We start from the raw sequence: 20128 nt of genomic DNA, 5'->3' as shown, positions 1-20128 counted from the left end.
GGGGTCTGGCCTTTGCTTCCTGGGGTCAGGGCTGCCTGGGGACTCCTGTCCCAGGGCAGGGAGGCAGCTCCTCCCTTCTCCTCTCTGCAAAAACACTGCCCCGAGGCACTGACTCTGTGGCCCTGCTGCTCCTCTCCTCGCTGGGGCCGTGCCCCGGGCATTAACTGTTAGCAGCAGCTGCTTGAAATCCCCATGGTCCCTGGGGACCAAGGACTTCCTGACCCTTCCTTGCTGCCAGGGGCTGGCCATAAACCTCCTCCCTGTTCTGGCCATCTCCTCCTGAGCAGGGTTTTTGCAGGTTAGCAGAAGGTCCTTGCTCCAAATGGGTTTTTCTCCTCTGGGGTGGCTGCTTTTGCATCTCGGGGCGGAGGGGACATGGCGCTGGTGTGTCCCCAGACCCTGGCATGCACCTCTTGGTCCCTGCCTCTGCTCACGCTGAGCCAACCGGAGGCACAGACCTGATCCGCATCCAGCGCTGCTGTCCTGGCAGTGCGATCGGGACTCATGGTAGGAAGTTTTTGTTGGCTTTGTGAGTGTCTGCGTGATCCCCGACCTGTGCGTGAGCTTGTTGGTGCAAGTTCATCCATCCACGGCCTTCACTGCAGCAGGTGAAGCAGGTTCACGCCATGGTGGTGGCACTTTTTTGGATCCCTGTCAGCGGGGATGCAAGCCATGCCCAGTGGGGTGACACGGGGTGGCCGTGCTGGGACGTGGTGTTGGATGTGTCCTGCAGCATCTCCGCTCCTCTGCCCAGCGGAGGTATCTGTGAGCGGGACCGCACCGGAGCTCGGAGCATAACAGGTCTCCTGGCTGCCAGCCCGGGGGCTTGGGAGAGGGAAGGATGCTGGAGTAGGGCCGTGCGTTTGTCTAGACAGCCCCGTGGGGACAGCAGAGCCCTTTCCCTCCTCCTCCCAGTGCCTGTCTCTGGTTTCTGCTCCCCTGCAGGAAATCTGCAGCTTTCCAGGCGAGGCAGAAACTGCGTTTGGGCTTGTCCGTGCAGCTGTCCTGGGCTGTGTTTCTGTCCCAGCCCTGGCTCAGCTAAGCCTCTGCTCTGTGGGGGAGATGTTGGAGATATGGATGCCGGGGGGGGGGTGGTTATGCTGACCTGGACTGGGGATCTCCCCCAGGGACCACCACGGTTGCTGGGAGCTGGCACATGCCTGTGTGGGCTCTGCCTGGGGGGGACCTGCTGCCGACCCCCTCACCACAGCCTGCCTGAAGCAATGTCAGGGACAAACAAATGGAATGCTACAGGTATCCTCATCGGTATGCAAACCGAAGGGCACTGTTTGGCCAGCCTTATCCCAGCCCTGTAGGCATCATGCTGAGCCCATGCCCTGCTGGGCTGGGAGGAGGGAGAGCACCCCAGGTTTAGCCTTCGATAGAGAAGTTTGCAAATTTTAATTAACGAGCGAGTCCTGCCCTATGGGAGCAGTGGGGAAACTGAGGCACGAGCGCGGCAGGTGCGGGCAGCTGCTCGGTGCTGCCAGCTCCTCGCAGCAGGCGAGCAGGCAGCTCCCTGCACCCCCTCCCCGTCCCCCCTCTTCTCCTCCCCTCTCCTTAATAAAACCCACTCTCTTCCCTACTACAGCTTGGTGTTATCAGAGTGCTGGTGGAAAGTAATTAAATGAACAGTTGTAACAGAGCTCGGAGGGCTAGGAGAATGAGGGGATTTTAATCAAATCTGGAGGAGCAATTAATAAAGGACTGGTAACCCTTCCAGAGCAGGGCTGCAGCAGCTGTGGGGTGCCTGGCTGGTGCGGGGCTGAGCCGGCACAGCCTGCTCCCACAACCCCGCAAAGATGTAATGGTGGAAGGAGCTTGATTGGGGTAAAAGCCTCCCTGGGGTGGAAATGTTGCCTGCAAATGTGATTCCCGGGAGAGGAGTGGGTGATGGTGGGGGCTCAGCCTGCTCCCCGCCGCTGCCTCCTCTCTAATGGGCGGGAGCTGTGGGCCAGGGTGAGTCCCATCTCTGGTGGGGTCTAGGCATGGACACAGCGGAGAAACACACGGCCCGTCCCCCTTCACTCCCTGCCTGTTCCCCACAGGTGACTCGGGTGCCGGTGGAGAGCTGCGAGCAGTACGAGAGCTGTGAGCTGTGCCTGGGCTCCCGGGACCCCCACTGCGGCTGGTGTGTCCTCCACAACATGTAAGTTCTGCAGGCTCGGCCCCAGAGCCGCGCCAGCAAACCATGGTTTGCAAACCGTGTCCGTCCCCACCGCTGGTCTCCTTAGGGATAGATCTCCTGGACTTCAGTTCTGAACCGTGGAGGGGATGGAGTGGTGCAAAGGGTCTGTCATCCCTTCCCACGGTACCCGGGCAGTGCTCACGAGCACCCATGTGCAGTGCAGCCACCAGCAGGGCCCCTTTAATCCTGCCCACGGGCTCCCGGGTTCGTCATCCTTGTGCCAATAAGAAAAGCTGAACGTAAAAGACCCCAGAAGTCCCCAGTGCTGGCACCAGGGGAAAGCAGAGCTCCCATATGGGCCTCAGGCATCCGAGGTCCCTAGCTGGGCATCACCTCCATACCAAAGGGTCTGTTTGCCATGGTGTCAGCCCAGAGCCACGCAGGACCCTGGGGGATTCTCCTCCTCACCGTGGTGGTTTCATCCCCCTCCAGATGCTCGCGCAAGGACCGGTGTGAGCGGGCCGACGAGCCCCAGCGCTTCGCCTCCGACCTGCGGCAGTGCGTCCAGCTCACCGTCCAGCCAAAGAACATCTCGGTCACCATGTCGGAGGTCCCGGTAAGGCACCTCTGCTGCCCGCAGACCCCTGGCAGCCACCTCCTGACCCTCTGGAGGCAACGGCTGCAAATGTGGCAATTAAAAATAAGTAATGAGTATATGACAAAGAGGGAGAAAGGGGAAGAGAGATCCGAGACAAATAAAACACAGCAAAGTGCAGGGCATTGACGAGGGCTGGCCTATTGATGGAGATAACAAACCAGTTGATGATTATTCAGAACAGACATAACCGAGCAATAAATACTTCTCCATAATACAAACACCAACATCAGAGATGCAATTCATAGGCCAGCGATCTATCTAGCTCAATAGCCTGTCTCTGACCCTGGCCTGCAGTAGATATTTTGGGATGAGACTTCAATGCACAACTTGCTGCTCTCTCTGTGCAGACAGAAAGGATGATGGACTTCCCCGAAGTATTTTCCAGGCCATTAGCACTGTGAAGAAAATACAAACCAGCATATACTAGCAATAAAGTTTTGAAAACTGCCACGTCTGGATATCTGGCACTCAGGAGTCCTAAAAGAATTGGCCAAGGAGTTCCGTGGCCTGCGGATATTTGTAATGATATGACTTTGTGATAAATAAATGAATGTTGAGAAAAGCCCCGGAAACAGGAAAGGTGCTTGTTTTTTTGCCCAGATGCAGAAAGGACCAAATGGTCAGAGGCTTCTTAGTTTGATGTCAGGTTTAGAAAAACTGAAGGAAAAAAACTGGTGCAGGATTCAACTGATAAAGATTTAAGGATAGGAATATAATTAATGCCAGTCAACATGGTTTTATGTCAAACAAACCACATTTTGTTTTTTGATGCAATTATGACTTGAATTAGAAGAGGGACTGCGGGGATGTGATGTCTTTAGGCTTCTACAAGGCATTTGACTTGGTACAACACAACGTTCTGATGAAAAATTAGCATTATACAATATTGATAAAGCACATGTTAAGTGGATTAAGAACTGGCTCTGTGACAGATCTCAAAAAGTCCTTGTCAGACAGGAATTGTCACCGGATGGAAACAGTTTGGAAAGTGCTTCTGCAGGGGCTAACGTTCATTGGTAACGTGGAGATAAATGCGAGATGGCTGCGGATGGGACCCGCTGGGACTGAGGGGGTGGCACGGGGTGAGATTTCCTTCAGAGCAGAGATTTCCTTGGGTTTGAGTGGTGCTGGTCTAGCAGGGAAATTGGAGTTTGATATTGCCAAGTCTAAAGTTAGACATGGAGGGAGAAGACGGGCATTTGCCCAGCGTCCTCGAAAGTGGTGCTGGGGCTGAGCCCTCGCTGTGGGGCTCTTGATGCTCCTTGGGTGAAGCCAGGAGCTGGGCGGTGTTTTGACCTCTCAGGTGGTTATCTCCCTGACCGATGGTAGGATGCTGTGCAGAGATCTGGTGTCGTTGACATGGGGATGCTGCGCTCGGGCTGGAGTCCAGCTTTTAAAGGGAGAGGCCGAAAACCTCCCATAAACATCATGTAAATGAGTTGAAGGCTGCAGAAAATGCCTTGCAGTGAGAGACTTCCAGAGCTCAATCTGCTTAGCTTATCAAAAAGAAGATTAAGAGGTGACTTGATTACAGAGTATAAGTGCCTTTACAAGGAGCAAATATCAGGGACTAAAGGGCTTTTTAATCTATCAAGGAAAGGCATAACAAGAACTAATGGCTGGAAGCTGTGAAAAATTCAAATTAGAAATAAGGCAAGCGTTTTGTAAAGTGAGAAGTGCTGACCCTGGGAATGACTTTGCGAAGGAATAGGTGGATTCCTCCCCTCCTCAGCTCTGCCGGAGCGGATGCCTTTCCACGAAACACTCTAGCCCCAGCGCTGTGCTTTGCCTCTGTAGAGAGATGAGGTGTAACGGCTTATGGTGTGGTGAGGGCAGAGGATGGGAGGCTGTGAGTCATTCTGTCTTTTAACCCGTTTAAATCTGCGCTCCTTGCTTGAGCAGGGAGGTCCATGGATGGAGCTCACTTACAAAAGCCTGGAGCAGGTCTCCTCACCACGTGTGGGTGGCAGAGGAGGGATTGCACCCCTGGTCTTTTCTGCTGGCTGGACTTACACATAGCTGACACAGAGGAGTCTTTTTCGCTAGTTTTCTGTGTTGATGCTCTTGCCTCTCTTCCCCAGCTGGTCCTGCAGGCCTGGAACGTCCCAGACCTCTCAGCAGGAGTCAACTGTTCCTTTGAAGACTTCACCGAGTCCGAGAGCCGCATTGAAGATGGGAAGATTTACTGCAGCTCTCCCTCTGCCAAGGACGTCATCCCCATCACCAGGGGCCGAGGTGAGCTTGTGCCCGGGGCGGGAAGAAACCCCGAGACAAACCTTGTCCCACTTGTTGCCCTACAGGCAGATCCAGAGGAGGAGAGTCCTCCTGTGACAACACTCACTGGCCCCTGAGCAGGACCCGAGTTGGGTTCTCGGGGTGTAGGAGAAGGACATTGCTGCTCACGGGCGACTGGTCCTTGGTCTCCTCCAAGCCATGAGCACAGCTACTTGCTGACACTGTAGTTGTCTGTGCACCAGTCCTGGGCACCCTGCCCTCGTTCCTGCCTATGGACCATTCCTGGGCAGATATCCTGTAGGTGGCCGTGGGCTCTAGGACATTCTGCTGACCCCAGAACTGTTAAGCTCCCCTTCAGTACCACCAGTACAACTGAAGGCACCTGCCTCCATGCCAGCAAGTTTCAGTTAACTGAAGGGGCTCAGAGCTGTACTTGGGCTCTGCTGGCCTGTTTGGTGGCTGAGTGGGGGTGGGTGAACACTCTTTTTATTGCCAAATTTGGGGGATTTTGTTAGTTAACTGGGCTGAGTGGTCGTGCCAAGCTCCCTCCAGCCCATCACAAGCCTTGGGCTGAATGCTGGGCTGTGCACCATGTCCTTTCTGATGCCTTTTTCTGCCTGGGTCTCTCCCAGGGGACAAGCGAGTGGTGAAGCTCTACCTGAAATCGAAGGAGACGGGGAAGAAGTTTGCCTCTGTGGATTTTGTTTTCTACAACTGCAGCGTCCATCAGTCGTAAGTGGCCTGCGCTTTGCAAGAGCGCTCTGGGAACAGATTGGTGGGATAATGTGAGACTGGGAGAGAGATCTCAGCTTTGTGGGTGCTGATCTTGCAAGAGGAAAGGGCAGTCGAGTACAGTGGTGTTTGCAGTGAAAAACCTCCTTTTGCCCTTGTAAACTGGGACAGTGACCAGAGTACCCGCAGTTGGTTTGGGCATGTGGGAATGTGTAGCATCAGGGCAGAACCTCACTTAAAAACAGGGCTTTAGGTTTGGCAAAGCTTTGGAAGAAAAAGCGAGTTTACTGCATTGCAGACTGTAGCAATCCATGTGACCGAAAATGCCAAGCATCTTGTTATTCCTGGAAACAGTTAATAGGAGTGACTTGGCGATGCAAAAGGAGAAGCCTGTGTTTTCCTGCGACTGTACCTGCTTCCCAGGCTTGCTGGAGAGTGAGCTGGAAAGTTACAGCAACATGAGATGGAACATGCTGCATGTCCTGGGGCGTTTACCCAAGAATTTCCTAACTGGAAGTAATTGTGAATTTGCTTTCTTGTCAGGCTGCCGTGAAATCTACTCCACATACGGGTTTTTAGGCAGTTTGATATATGCATGTGATAAAATAGAGGAGGTGTGGATTATTGATGTGCTGTCTAAGCAGGGTGCCTAAAGCCCCTAACAGCGAGCTCCTGATGAGGAGCTGCGGACCGTGTGCTTGAGTGGCAGGGAGATGGCTCTGCTGTGGGAACGTCTCGGAGGAGATGCTGGGGTGTGTTTGGGCAAAGAATTTGGAGCTCAAGAATGCAAGCGATTTCATTACGCTGCCAGAAACCTCCCATGGATGGTGGCCTCCGGCTGATCAGTAATTATAGATAAGCAAATGCAGAGTGATCTCTTTTGGATGGCTTTTTGCAAAGTGTCTAGCCTGGCTTGGGAGGCTCTGCTGCAGGTTGCTCCTCCAAAGCCTGTTCGGGTTTTCCACGCTGATCAGGAAAAAGCAGGTGAAATGCGGGTGCCCTGGCTGGGTACCTGCAGTGAGCTCCGAGGGGGATGCATCAGAGGAGAGCCCCTGCAAACCTTGTGCATCACAGGGATTTCTGCCCTGCCCACTCTGCACAGGGAGCAGTTCTCAGCTCCTGGGAGTGCTGTGCCAGCGAGGGAGGAGAAAGTTTGCAAACTTGACTTTCTCCCTCACCTTGACTCTGAGATGAGCTTTGTCTCCCTTCACGTCGTGTGGTTTCAATAACGTTAGCTCAGCTTTGGCTCGGGCTGGCTGCATGTCATTATTTTGCAAATCAAAAAGCAGATGTGACTTTTATTTTTCTAAATGAAAGAAAGAAGAGTTTTAAGTACAAATGGCATCAGATTCGGTCCAATCGGGGCTCCAGCATTTTGGTCCAGCGGGAAGAGGTGGTGAGGGAATTGGCATTTTATTTTATGTGCCTGACACAGGAGGGGAAAAAAACCCACCATCCCCTCCTTCTCCCCCAAACAAACCTACAACAAAGAGCCCTGACTGATTTATTACTGCGTTGATGTTTAATTTTGGATGCATTATTTAAAAAGGCTAATTATGGATGCATTAATATTTATGGGCTTCAGTTGGAGCTGATAGAAAAGTCCATGTTCTAGGCTGGTGAACATTATTATTATTATTTTCTTTACGTCAAGAATTTTAGGGTTTGGAGGCAGTTTTAACTATGTGACCTGCAGTTGAGTCATAGCCAAAGAGCATGACAATACCTAGGATGATGCAATACTTTTAAATACCATTTGCAGACAGGCGTCTTTAATGGATCTCTTCGGAGTTAATAGCCTTTCAGATCCAGGTTTCATATTTTGTGGAGGAAAATCTATACGTCAGCCTGATAAATTCTGTATTAGGAACAATATGCTTTTCCACGAGGCTAATGTTTTTCCTGTGGAGATCTCTGATCACTGTGCATTATGTTTTCTTTTTATATTTGGGCAGCTTTGCTTAGGTTGGAAGCCAGAGGCCTGTGTGTCGAATCATTTCTCAGCTGAGGACGAAACATTTAGGCGAGATTTTTCAGATGGTTGTGGAGAGATGGGAGGATTATAAGGCACCTCTTTACTGGTGTCAGCTGGGGTAGCTCCAGGAAGGCCAATGCAGCTCCACCATGTACGCCGGGGAAAGTCTGACCCTTCTTATTTTCAGTAGACATCTGGAAAGGCATCAGCAAAATGCACTGCTAGAGCCCTTTTGCAGGCTGTGGGGCTGGTCCTACTGCTGTGCGAGCATCCTGGCTCTCTTGTTTCTCACCACCCTGCAGAACTCTTCCTCCTATGCATTTTCAAAGACTGCTGGAACCAGCTTGGTCCAGGGAGGGGTTGCAGAAGGGAAGATACGTCTAATCCCTTCTCCTACAGGGAAGGAGGGGCACAGGGGAGGTTGTGCTGCCTGTATGTTTGGCTTGTGATGGTCCAGGCTGGGGGGGGTGCCTTCCAGGTAGAGCCCCATTGCTATCTCATCTGTTATTGCAGGGCTTTATAGTGTCACCCGGTGTGAGGGCACTGTCCCCATCGCAGACCAGCATCACTGACTCCCAGGGTAGTTCTCCATGCAGGGTCCCTGGGACCCGTGGTCTGGGACTCGCACCCTCTCTGGGGCTCCATTCCTTGCTCCAGCAGGGTCACCTGGTAAGCTTTTGGGGGTCCCAGCTCAGTGTACCACACCCCGTCAGCCTCAGAGCTCCCATGGGGCTCAGGCAGACCTTTCCAGGCAGTGGCATCTTTTGGGCATCTTGGTCTTGAAGGCTCGTTCATCAGGCAGGGGATGTTTCTGGCTGAGCTGCGAGAGATGCGTTGAACGGGGGAGTGGAAACCTGGAGGTTGATACAGAAAAATGGGTCCCTTGCAAAGGGGGATCTGGGTGGCTGAGGGTCGCTGCCAGCCCATGACGGGGAGCAGGGCTGCCCATGCAGGCTCGCCTGCAGCTCCTGGGGACAAGCTCTGGTTCCTGGCGTGGAGGACAGGATGGAAAACCCTCTGGCAGGGGCTGGGGTGGGTTCCCTTGGGGGTTTCCTGTGGGGCACTGATCAAGCGCAGACATTTAAAGACCGCTCGCCGCCTTTGATCGTCTAATGAATCAGCCCGTGTCCAGCACGTGTGCAGGCAGATGTTGAGGTCGTCTTTGTCAGCGTTAAACTCCCTCTTCAAAGCATTGGTGGGAAAATGAGTCCCCTTTCAAGATAAAGACGTAACACCAGGCTCCCTGCCTGCCTCTGGCAGAGTCCGCACTTGCTGGTGAGATGGGCGAGTGGGGAATCCTCCTGGAAAGCCAGCGAGCAATTCCAGGAAATACCAAGATGTATTTCTTCCCGCTATTTCCATGTTTGCTCTCTGGGTTTCTCCTTGGGAAACTGCTCTGTAAATGTTGTTGCGGTTTGGCTTTTTGGAGAGCATGACTGCAGGAGGGGGGCTGGCAAGTGGAGGGGGACAGGGAAGAAGATGAGAGCCTTCAGTGCTTCCTTCGATGCTATGGGTAGGTTTTGCAGCGCTGCTGGTTTCTCAAGTGCTGGCATGCCCAGTGCATCACCAGTCTCCCCACCAGGATGACCAGCCATTTTAATGTGGAAGCAAAAATCCAGGTGGTTGCACAGGGGAAGGGGGAAAATCACATGGCAGCGGGTCTGATGCCAAGAGGGGATCCAAGCAGCCTGGAAACCTGTGCTGGTGCACGCCTGTGCTGTGTCTCCTATCTGGGAGGTGGTCATGATTCTACCAGCCTCATGGTTGTGTCTTGCTGCAGTGACAGTTGTGACACCCAGGTCCCATCAGCTGCAGGGTGCTGAATTTCTCCAAGGCTGGAACAAGTGGCAGATGTGCCAAGCGGCTCTAACTCCTCCTGGCCAGAGAGATGTGACTCTGCTGTGGCCCTGTCCCACAGGTCAGGCTTTCCCTATAAGCCTCCATTAAGTAAACAGGATTTTAGTGCATGTCCCAGGGGCTGGGAGGAGCGGGGCTGTGTTGGGAGGGCAGGGCTGGGCTGCTCTGGTGGCCGAGGCACTCGGTGGTGCCCGTGGGATGATGCCAGCCCTCGTGCCGCTGGGCTCCTCGCTGCAGCCTTTCCAGCTGCCTGCACCTCCAGGCTGCCCGCGCTGCCGAGCTGCCTGCACACGCCGGGGCTGCTTCTCCGCTGGCCCAGTGCTGCTCGTTTCCAGATGCTTACAGATGCTTTCTTTTCAAAGGCATGGACAGATGGCTGCAAGCAGTTGAGTGAGTGTATCTGAGTTAGCACGGCTGAGCTGCGAGGCGGTAACAGATCCCAGTGTATTCCTGAGCTAGGGCAGGTGCAAAATCCTGTAGGATGGCCCCAGAGACTGCTTGGGATAACCTGGTTTATGTCACGTTTGTTGTGAATGAGGAGGGTTGGTACAGCCTGGTGTTGTGTTTCAGTGAGGGGAGGCAGCTGAGTGTGTTTCAGGTGAATTACCTTAAAAACCAGAGCCTGGTTCTGCATCCTCCAGCCAGTGTGATGGTGGATGCCCTAGACCACCCTGCATCGGGTCTGTGTGCCCAACCCCTACCCTGTGAATAAGGCCCTTGGCAAAACCCAGCAGGGATAGAAAAGCATTGGGCTGGCGTGAAAGAAATGGCAGAAACAGACTGAGATGGGCATGGATGGAGGGAGGCGAGAGCTGATCTCCCACCCCACGCCTTTGCCGGCTTTGGGTCTGGGCACCCGTCGGGACGGGCAGGGCTGCCTGTAGGTCCATGTAGGGGCCTGGGGGGCATTGACCGTCTGTTCCCGCTGCTTTTCAGGATTTCCCCCTCTCCCTGGGGCAGAGAGATGGCTATAAAGCCCAAAGCGCTGCAGTTCAGCCCCTCACCCCTGACAGCTGCTGCTCCAGATGCAGGCTATGCCGGAGCTGAATATTCGCTAAGGATGCATCCTCCTGCCAAGAGGAGGTCTGAGGAGCAGTCGGGGGGCTCGCAGGCGGGCTGTGCTGTACGCACACAGATGCTGTTTACATCAGCACCGTGTTGATAATTTCCCTTTTCAATGGATCTGCCCTGCTCTGCTCTTGGTGCCGTTCCGCTTGCCCCCGTCCCTCCTCCCTGCGCTTCGCTCTGTGTCCTTCCTCCAGGAACGCGCTGCTCCGTGGGAATAGCCTCAGTGTCTGTGCGCGCACGCGTGTGTGTGCAATGCTCACACCCCCCATCCCTCTCGTGTTTGCTGCTCAGCCCTAACTCACCCCTGCGGACGCCGGTTTTGTTTTCTGCCTTCCCCGCTCAGTGCACTGAAGAGCACAGGGCTCCTTTGGGCACATGGCACGCCTGGGGCTGGGAGCGCGGGAAGGAGAGAGTGTGGGAAGAAGAGTGAGCAAGGAGCTTGGATCCGGCGCCGCTGGCTTCCCGTGCTTCCCATCAGCTGCAGCATCACTTCGGATTGGACATGGAGACAGCTGCGACCTCGCCGTGGTGGCTGGAGATGCCTTCTGCAGAGTTGCCCGCACGCTCAGCGAGGAGCCGGTCCCCGAAGCCACCCGCGCCGTCCTGCAGCGATGCTTGTGGCCCTGCACCCACCCTGGAGATGCACCCAGCTCTGGGATGCTCCTTCGCTGTCCTGCCGCCCTCTCCGCACTGCTGCTTTTCTGCAGCCACGTCAGGCGTTTCCCTAGCACGGCCTTAGCCAGTTTGGGATCGGTTATGAAAGTGGAGGGGAGCAACGTCAGGAGTTCTTGACCCAGCTGTGTAGTGAGGTGGAGGCTGTGGGGAGGCTCCGGCTTTGTCCCTGGGTCACTCGGAGGTGGACAGAGCTGCCCTGCTGCCTGCAGGGCTGCCTGCTCTTTCTCAGGGAGCTTGCAGGCTGGCAGCAAGCCTGGACTTGTTTTGGGATGGGGCGCTTTGCACGGAAATGCGGCTCTGAGGCTGGTGCCGCTCCTCTTGCACGAGGACATAAGGAGGCAAGGGGGGCACCGCCGGTGGGTCTGACCCCCTTCCCCCTGCCCAGCCTGGGCTTCGTCTCCACCTGGCCGCGGGCAGGGCTGGGGAGGAGGCAGATGGGGAGCAAGCTGCGGGTCCGTGTCTGCGCTGCACCCCCAGCATCGGTTTTCTGCCTGGCTGGGCTTCTTGCACTCCCGGCACGCTTCGGGGAAGGGGGGGGACTTCAACACGTGAAGGAGAGCCTCCCTCTAATTATCAGGAGTGATGAAAGCCTCTTAGGCAAGAAGTGATGAGGGAAGAGTGCCTGACCGTGGGAAGGAGAGAGACGGCACAGATGGCATCATGCTGCCGAGCAACCTGCTCCTGCGCCGGGAACAGACAGCAGCGACACACGGACACGCTGCGGATACGGCCCCGGCCACGCTGCCCAGCCTGACCCGCAGCCAGGGAGCCCTGCCTCGGCTCCTGACCTGGGTTTTGGGCAGCCTTGCAGGGAGCTGGGGCCGTCAAATGGATGTGCCGAGGCCGGCAGGACTGAGGCAGGCTGGAAATGGGGTTTCACTGTGTTACTGGCACCCAGGCGCTGACTTGCTTGCCACTTGACAGAGTCTTTGGCCAGCTGCAGGGTGCTGACCCGGACAGGCTGTAAATGCAGCAGAGATGCTGTGGAGCGAGACGTGTGGCAGTGAGTGCTCTTAGGGCAGCGTTTGATGTCCTTATGGCAGATGGAGAACCTCGGCAGAAGGGAGAGTGTGAAAACCATCTCCGAGGATGGGGCTTTAGAAACAGCTTGGTTAAGTTAGAAGCAGCCGGGAAGGCTGAAGCAGGAGGGGGGAACCATGCACCTCAGGGTGTATGTGGAGGATAACCTGAGATGCTTTAGGTCCTTTGGCAAGTGGAGACCAGCTGGGACCTGCAGTAGTTAAATGGCAAAGGAGACCCTCAGGTGAGGAGGGTCCTGAAATAGTCAAGATTTGGCTTTGGCCCTGAAGAACTGCAGAGCAGAGCTGCAGCTCTGGGGTGGGGGTGCCTGGGGCAGGGCTGCGCCGGGTGCTTCACCTGACTGCTTTGAGGTGCCTTGAGAGGGGACGGAGGAGTCTTTTTGCAGACCTGGTAGCTGGAAAATCTCTCCTTTGTGGAGGGCCGATTTCACAGGAGGGTTGGTGGTTATGCCCCGGCATGTGGCTTGCAATTGCTTGGACCACGCTCCTCTCTGACATGATCTCTCTGTGGTTGCTCTACTTCCATAAGGATTAACCCGTGCTTTCCCTGCCCCGCTGCCGCCACATCATGGATTTGCCTGCCCACTGGTCACTGCTCGAGCCCTTATTGGGAGGGCAGGAGCCGTCCTTTTGCTTTGTTTGTGTCCCCCGCTCCCCCTACCCTCTGCACCTCCCTCCATCAAAGCAACTAGAGATAGGAGGCTACGGCTCTGCTTTTAAGTTGAATTTCTGCAGCTGAAATAAAATTGCATATATTTGCATAAGGAGCATCCAATTAGCATATTTGTGGGTAAAGCTAAAAGGGCTGTTCATTTGGAAGTGAAAATGTGAGCGAAACATGGAAATGACTTCCAGCCCCCTTTGCAAGCAGCTTAATTAAATATTTCCTTAGTGTGTGCGTATGGATTTGGGAAGCTCTTGCTGTATATGTAATGGTGTGTGAAACCCCAGGGCGGGCAGGGAGCGGTGGCCTTGCAAAGCCCTAGGTGTGCATTTGCACCCTGAGCTGCCTGCTGCTGCAGCTCCCTCGTGCGCTGTCCCCACACCTCCAAAGTGACAAGTCTGCTGGAGGGCGAGGGAATTGGCATGTCAGGCCGTGCCACCTGAGGATCTCCCTCTCCAGGAAGGTTTTCTTTCTGCCACCTTGCATGGTGATGCTGTGTTTTCCCTGTCGTTTCCCGGGGGATAGAGGCAGAGAGGTAGCTGTGATTTAGGAGCGGGATCAGGCTGGGCAGTGCTGCCTGCCTCCTGCCAGAGCTGTGTTCAGGGGAAGATCTTGCTTTTGTTTAAATATAATTGCTTTGGGCCTGATCCTGTTCATTCTCGGATCGGTGAGAGCAGGTATGAGCCTTCACAGAGAAAAACGGTGCTGCTGCTTTTTTTTTTTTTTTAAAGCCAGGTTGATTATTTTTCTTGCCTTCAACCTTATGCCTCAGCAGCTCTCCCACCTCCTCCTTGGGAGGGCAGCCTGGGCTGCACAGGACATGCCTGGTGCAGACCTGCCCTGTGAAGGCTCGCCGCATTAGTGTGGGACCTCGCTGCTGCCCCGGGACAGTGTGATGGGGAGGGCTCAGCCCCTTCCACCATCCACGCTGTCATGAGGGCGTCAAAAGGGATCCCCTGTGCTTGCAAACAGGGATGCCTCATGGTGCTGGGAGGGCGTGCTTTTGGGGGGGGTTAGCAAGGGGACGGGCTGATGGGGTGCCGCTCATATGAATGGTTGCACAAGGAGGGGACTCTCTGTGCCCCCTCCTGCATGGGGGAAAGGCATCAGGTCCCTGGGGCTGGTTTCTTTGGTCAGAGGGGTGCAGAGCAGAGCACGGGGCTCCCAGCATCCCCGGGTCCCTGAGCGCATCCTGCAGGAGAGGCGACGAGAGGGGGGTACAAGCAATCCCACCACACAAAGAGGCCGGGGAGAGAGACGGAAACGTCTCAGGCTGGAGGGAGGGGGTGGAAGCGCACACACGCACGCGCGGCTGCGGAGGGCTGAGGATGAGGGGGGCCAAGGGAGGGGGTCACACACAACCTATTGTGAGTGGCTGAAAAGCGCTACAGTCCCGAAATGTTAATCTGACCCAACCTTTCGCCAGTTATAATTTTCCTTTCAACGAGCGTGCATTAATCTGGTGCTTTCTCCCCTGTTCCCCTGCCGTGCAGAGCCCTTGTTCTGCCGCTTCTTACTAAAATCGCCTTTCAGTGAACCCAAATAAAGCTCCCAAAGTCTGGAGCTCGGCCCCCGCCCAGGAGCGGGGTGGGCAGGGTCAGCTTGCCAAACGGAGGAGGGAGCGTGGCCGCTCCGGCTGGGGCACAAACCCTGCGGTGCGGGAAAGGCCGCTTCCCCTCGCCCTGCCATGGGCAAAGCCCGGGGGTCCGGGGTGTGCAGGCGTCTCCCCTCCCAGCCTGCCGGCGCGCAGCCCTCGCCCCATGCACGGGGGCTCCTTCCCACCCGGAGATGCGGGATCACCGATGGATGCTGTCCTGCTGAAGCATCCCGAGGAGCGCCCCAGGGAACCCTGTCTTGCCGTTGCCCTAACGCTGCCCGCTTCTCTCTCCGCAGCTGCCTGTCCTGCGTGAACGGCTCCTTCCCCTGCCACTGGTGCAAGTACCGCCACATCTGCACCCACAATGCCGCCGACTGCTCCTTCCTGGAGGGACGCGTCAAGCTCTCCGAGGTAAGGTGATGTGAGCCAGCTCCCCTCTCCCGTCCCAGTCCTGTCACGACCCCCTGCCCTACGGGGAAGGGTTTAGAAGAGGGCAAACCGCTTTGGAAACCTTTCCCACCGCCTTGCCTGGGGTGCTGGGGCTGCCTGGGAAGCAGTGAGGGAAGAGTGGGAAGTGCCGGTGGGGAGAGGCTGTGTTGCTGAGGAAAGGCTGCTTAGGAAGCCGGGCGCAGCCAAGTGCACTTTAGGCTGAATGAAGGGAAAAACAAAGGCAGAGATGCTAAAGCATTTTCTTTTGATGTTTTTGAAGGGAGCAAGCTTGAACTGTCATTGCAGAACAACTTGTTTTCAGAGAGGGGAAGGTTGAAATCCGTAAAACAAACTGTTTTGCTACACCTCACGCCTTCTTAGTCTCAAATGCTTTGCTAAGAAACATATTCTTTTGCGGGGGTTCATCCTGCGCAGCATTTGTGCCACCCACCGGGGAAACCTGTCTTTGGCAGGGTGCTTGCAGGAGGTCCTGGCATCCCCAGCCTGTGGTGGCATCGCTGGCTGCTCAGGTTGGGTCTGGAGGTCTGACAAGCAACAGCTGGCTCTACAGTAAATGCTGATTCGGGTCCTGAAGGGAGAGTTTTGGGAAGGAGAGTTTCTCCTCTGTCTCTGTCCTGGAAGGGGGCTCTGGTTGAAATTACCTGGGTTTCCAGTTGCCTGTGCAGGGGCCCAGCTGGAAGGGTCCTGCTGCCTGATGGTTGTTGCTGAGAGCAAAGCCGTATGCTGTCCTCATGGGAACAGCTCAAATGGATGTTGTCCTGGAGAAAGCGTTTGCCCAGATCACCTCAGATAAAGTGCGGTCTCTGAGCTCCAGCAGAGCTCATGTCCCAGCAGCCTCCCAGGCCAGAACCGGTCCCCAGGAGCAGAGGCAAATAAGAAAGGCTCGTCTCCGCTTCACAGACCTTGTTTGAAGGCAAGCAACCGAGATGTCCCCCAAGGTCTTTGTCATCCTGACTGGCACAGAGAGGAAGCCTGCCTCTGCATCTCCCCACTCGGGAGGGGCAGTGTCTCTGAGTGAATCTCCATCCCCTGTAATTTGTGTCTGCTGAGGTCTGCCCTCATCCTCGGTGAGGACCTATTGGCTGGTGGGTGTCCTTCTGGATCAAGGCTGTTGTCCTCCCTGCGTCCCCCTGCTTCCGTGCTGAGCTGAGAGCACGTGTGGAGTCAGACAAATCGCTCTGCAGCTGAAGCACCCCAATTAATTTTTTCCCCTTCCTCCCCCACTGCCTCTCTCTTCACTCAAAGAGCTCTCTCACAAGAGAGAACGGGAGAGCTGGCCCGTTACTCAACCATTGCCCAGCCACCAGCACCATCGCTTTTGTGCCAGGGATGGGGTGGATGGAGGAGCATCTTCCCATGCATTGGGGCTGAGCCCTGTATGACTTCCCTGCTCCCTTTGGGTGCACCTGACATCCAGCCAAGGTTGACCCACCACATCCCTGTGGAAAGCCGGAGCACCTGGTCCTGCTGCCTCTCCCAGGGGAACTGCTGTGCCTATGGAGGAACGTTTGGGCTTTGCAACCTGCAAAGACAGCTGCTTGGGTTTCATACTTGGGTCCTCCACAGTTTGGAGCCTCCAAGGACTTCAGGAGTGGATGGACTTGCAGAAGATGGCGGTGTCCCTGCATGGGGCCACGCTGGGCTCTCGTCGTGATCCTTACTCCAAGCACGGAGCTGAGTGAAGCTGCTTCTCAGCCAAGTGCATCGGGAGAGCTGGGAAAGCCCAACCCTCACTCCCGTGTGTGGGCAGGCAGGGTTGGTGCTTGCCATTTCTGCACAGCAGCAGGCGAGCGCTGGGAACGAGACTCCGCTTGTCAAAGAGCCCTTCCTGCCCCCGCGCCGCTGGTGAGCCTGGGCTGTGCCGCAGCCCCTCTGCCATCCTCTGGGATGGCACAGCGGTGGCTGTGCACCACACCTTCCACCAAACGGCCAAACTCCCGGTGTTGGCACTGTCCCTCACCGTCCCTCCCTCCCTGGAGGTATCATCCAAGTGCAAGGGGGTTGCACAGTGCTCATGGGTGCTCAAGCTTGTCTGGCACGAGCCAGAACGAACCCAGCCTGGTGGCTTCACACAAGGCGGGGATTCGGTAATGTGAGAAGATCAGAAAAAGCTGTTTTCTCCTAGCTTGTGCCATGAAGAAATCCGGCGAGGGACTGGCCTGTCCCAGGCATCCCAGAAGCCTGCTCTTGAGGTTGCGCTTCCAGCCGGCCCTGGCGTTGCTTCTGCAAACGCGACACGTGGTGTCCAAACCGCTGGAGCCTGGCAGCGCTCGTCTGCCCATTCCCCTCGCTGAGGGCATGGGGAGGCTGCTGGGCTTTTCCCCCTTCCCTGCCAGACGAACCCAAAAGCATCTGGCTGTGCCCCCCAGGGCTGTTGTCTTTGGGACGCGTGCAGCTCTCCCACGGACCAACTGCTTGGGAACTTGTGTCACTCCTGAGCACGGGCAGGCTGTCCCCCGGCAGACCTTTTGGCCACACTGGGACCTGGACCGGTGCCTGGCTTGAGGTTTGGAGCGCCTGGCTCAGCCTGTTTGCACATCGGTGTGGCCTCAGCAGTTCCTGGCAGGAATGGTGAGACACCCTCAGACCGGCCGCTACTGTGGGCTGCGTGTCCGGGCTGGGATGAGACATCTCATCACCATCCCGGTCGCCAGCAGGGTGGTGTGGTGGGTGGGGGGACTCGGTGCCAGCCCGTGGCACCACTGGGCAAGTTAATGGTAGATGTCCATCCCCATCCTCTCTGTGGGAGGATGTCTAACTGGGAGGGTTATTTTAAGCAGGATTTGGTCTGTCTGTGTTGGCTGGAGTGTGGTGGGCACTGGTCAGGAGAGGCAGGGACAGGGGTTAACAGCAGCGCTTTACTCTGTCTCTGCTGGTTCCCACGGGCGGTTCACCACAGTTTCCTGGGTGGGAAAGTGGCTGTTTTGTAGAAAAACGCAAAGAGTGACCCGTGGCACTCTGTCCTGGGCATGCAAGGGATGTTCGCCTGGATTTCAGGGCAGGAACGGGGTGTGGGTAGGGGCCACCACTCATGTAAACGTGCCTGGGAACGGTGGCAGCAGGAAGGATGTCCCTGCCTGCTGGCTGCGGTGGCTTTGAAGCCTGGGCTCTGGAGATTGCCCTCCTCTGTGGCTTGCTCTGGGGTGCAGGGCTAGGGAAGTGGTGATGAAGCAGGACAGGCTGCTGTTTGCTTTTCCCTACTTATGGTGCCCAGCGGTGGCCGTGGGGTGATCAGCGATGGATGCTGGAGTCCCCCATCCTAAAAAGCTGCTCTTCTGTGACAGTCTCTGCTGCCTGCTGATGCAGAGCTGCTGTGGAGGGTGAAAGGCTCCTGACCAAGTGTGTTTGTTCAGCCTAAGCAGGTTCAGCTTGTGTTTTTTCTTCATTCTCCCACCAGTAGGAATGGCCAAGGGCTTTGTGAGGGAACCTCAAAGCCCGGGTCAAGCCCAGTCTCAGACTGCCTTCATCCCCATCTCTGCTGACGGCACAGCCTTGCAGCTGGAGCTGCCAGCTGCCAGAGAAATCCAAACCGCAGCATTTGCTGCGCGACAAAAGCTCTTACCTCTCCAAGCAAACCTGGCCACCCTTGTCATGTTCTCATCCAGCTAGAAAAACGGTTTTAATGGAGAAAATCCAAGTTGTGCAATGTTTGGGAATGCGTGTGTGTCTGGGTCTTGCTTTTCTGCTCGTCCCATCCGTTCCTAGCTCGCTGCTCCTGGAAGCCGGGGCGGGAGGCGGGGGGGGCTGTTTTTGGCAGGACAGGGAGCTCCACGGGCTGTGGAGAGAATTCCCAAGGGATGTAAGTGCCAGGCAATGCTGGGCTGAGTTTTGTCAGCGGTTGGAATTGCTCGGAGGGGAAATGAGTTGTCCCAGTGCCCCCACCCCTCCGGGCACCCTGGGCGCCCACCAGCACCAGGTGCTTCCTGTTGGGCGCAGGCTGACATTTTTGCTGGATGAGACACTTCTGCCGGCAGATGCGGAGCATGTGACGTCGCGGGGCGGGTTTGGGGGGGCTCAAAACCTCGAGTCAGCAAAATTAGCCTGCCTGCCTGCGTGGGGAGAGGGACGCACGTGCCCGCCGTGCTCCGCATCCGTGGTGAGCCTCGCTGGCGTGGCATGGACTTACCCACCGCCCCGAAGAATGAGGAGGTGGAGGTGTTTGGAAAGCAAGCCGGGAGCTAATCCTCGCCCCGCAGGGAAGCCGTGTGCCACCTGTGGGGTCCCCCTGCAATGTGGAGGGGGATCAAGCAGGCAGGGACTTCTCCCTCCGTCAGCAATTCTGAGCTGGGAGCCGGTGGCGAGCAACCGTCTTGCAGCGGCGGGGGCCACTCATTATAAATGGCAGCAGACGCGCGGGGTCTCCCGGCTGTGAGCCTTGAGCTGATTCTGAAAGCAGGGGAACTGAAGCCCCCCTTTGCAGAGGGGCAGCCATGATACAGAGCAAGGAGGTGGCAGAGCAGTGCTGAGGGTCCCCAGACTGTCCCAGCCCCATCACCATCTCTGGGTTGGGGCTGGCACCGCTGTTCCTCTCTGCTTTCATTTTGTTTAGTATGTTTTGGGGATAAATAATTTCTTCCCTTAAAAATTGTGCTTTTGGGGAATGCAGGCCTGCGAAGAACAGGAAACTTAAAGTTTTCTGTCAATATTTGCTAAATGAAACCATTTTTTCATTTCTCTGCATTGTTTGAAAGTTAGATTAATCCTACTGCTGAGATAAAGCCCTGTGCTGTGCAGGGTCCGGCCCGGCTCGCTGCAGGGCGGCAGGAGGCAGCTGGGCAGCATTGGCCACGCGTGGCTGTCGGCAGCCTGGCGAGAGCAGTGGGGCAGCTGTGTCCACCCCCGGCGCTGCTGTTGCTGTTTCTGTTTTCGGAGCAGCTCGTTTCAGCACACGTTATTCCGTAGTCGCTGCCGTAGGTGCGAGACCTCCGCCTGGCTCAGCAAAGCCGGCGTGGGATTGCATCAGGCTGTTGTTGCCGAAGTGGCACCCGTCAGTGCTGCGGAGCTGTTTTGCTGCCTGAGCTCATTTATTTTTGCTCCCTCCTGCTCCCC

At 56.0% G+C, this 20128-nt stretch overlaps 1 protein-coding gene across 2 annotated transcripts in view; it reads left to right on the top strand.

Moving 5' to 3' along the window:
- PLXNA1 (plexin A1) overlaps positions 1 to 20128 on the top strand; it is a 105481-nt gene that overhangs the window by 37863 nt on the left and 47490 nt on the right. For both annotated transcript variants that reach the window (XM_010571769.1, XM_010571760.1), the window contains exons 4-8: positions 2049 to 2149; positions 2621 to 2744; positions 4868 to 5021; positions 5654 to 5753; positions 14926 to 15040. In XM_010571769.1, coding sequence (XP_010570071.1) covers positions 2049 to 2149; positions 2621 to 2744; positions 4868 to 5021; positions 5654 to 5753; positions 14926 to 15040 — 594 coding nt within the window. The remainder of the gene's footprint in view (positions 1 to 2048; positions 2150 to 2620; positions 2745 to 4867; positions 5022 to 5653; positions 5754 to 14925; positions 15041 to 20128) is intronic.

The sequence above is a fragment of the Haliaeetus leucocephalus genome, unplaced genomic scaffold, assembly GCF_000737465.1.
Source record: "Haliaeetus leucocephalus isolate CR32 unplaced genomic scaffold, Haliaeetus_leucocephalus-4.0 Scaffold2, whole genome shotgun sequence".
Lineage (NCBI taxonomy): Eukaryota > Metazoa > Chordata > Aves > Accipitriformes > Accipitridae > Haliaeetus > Haliaeetus leucocephalus.
The sequence above is the reverse complement of the archived record's forward strand: the minus strand, read 5'-3'. Positions and strand labels throughout refer to the sequence as shown.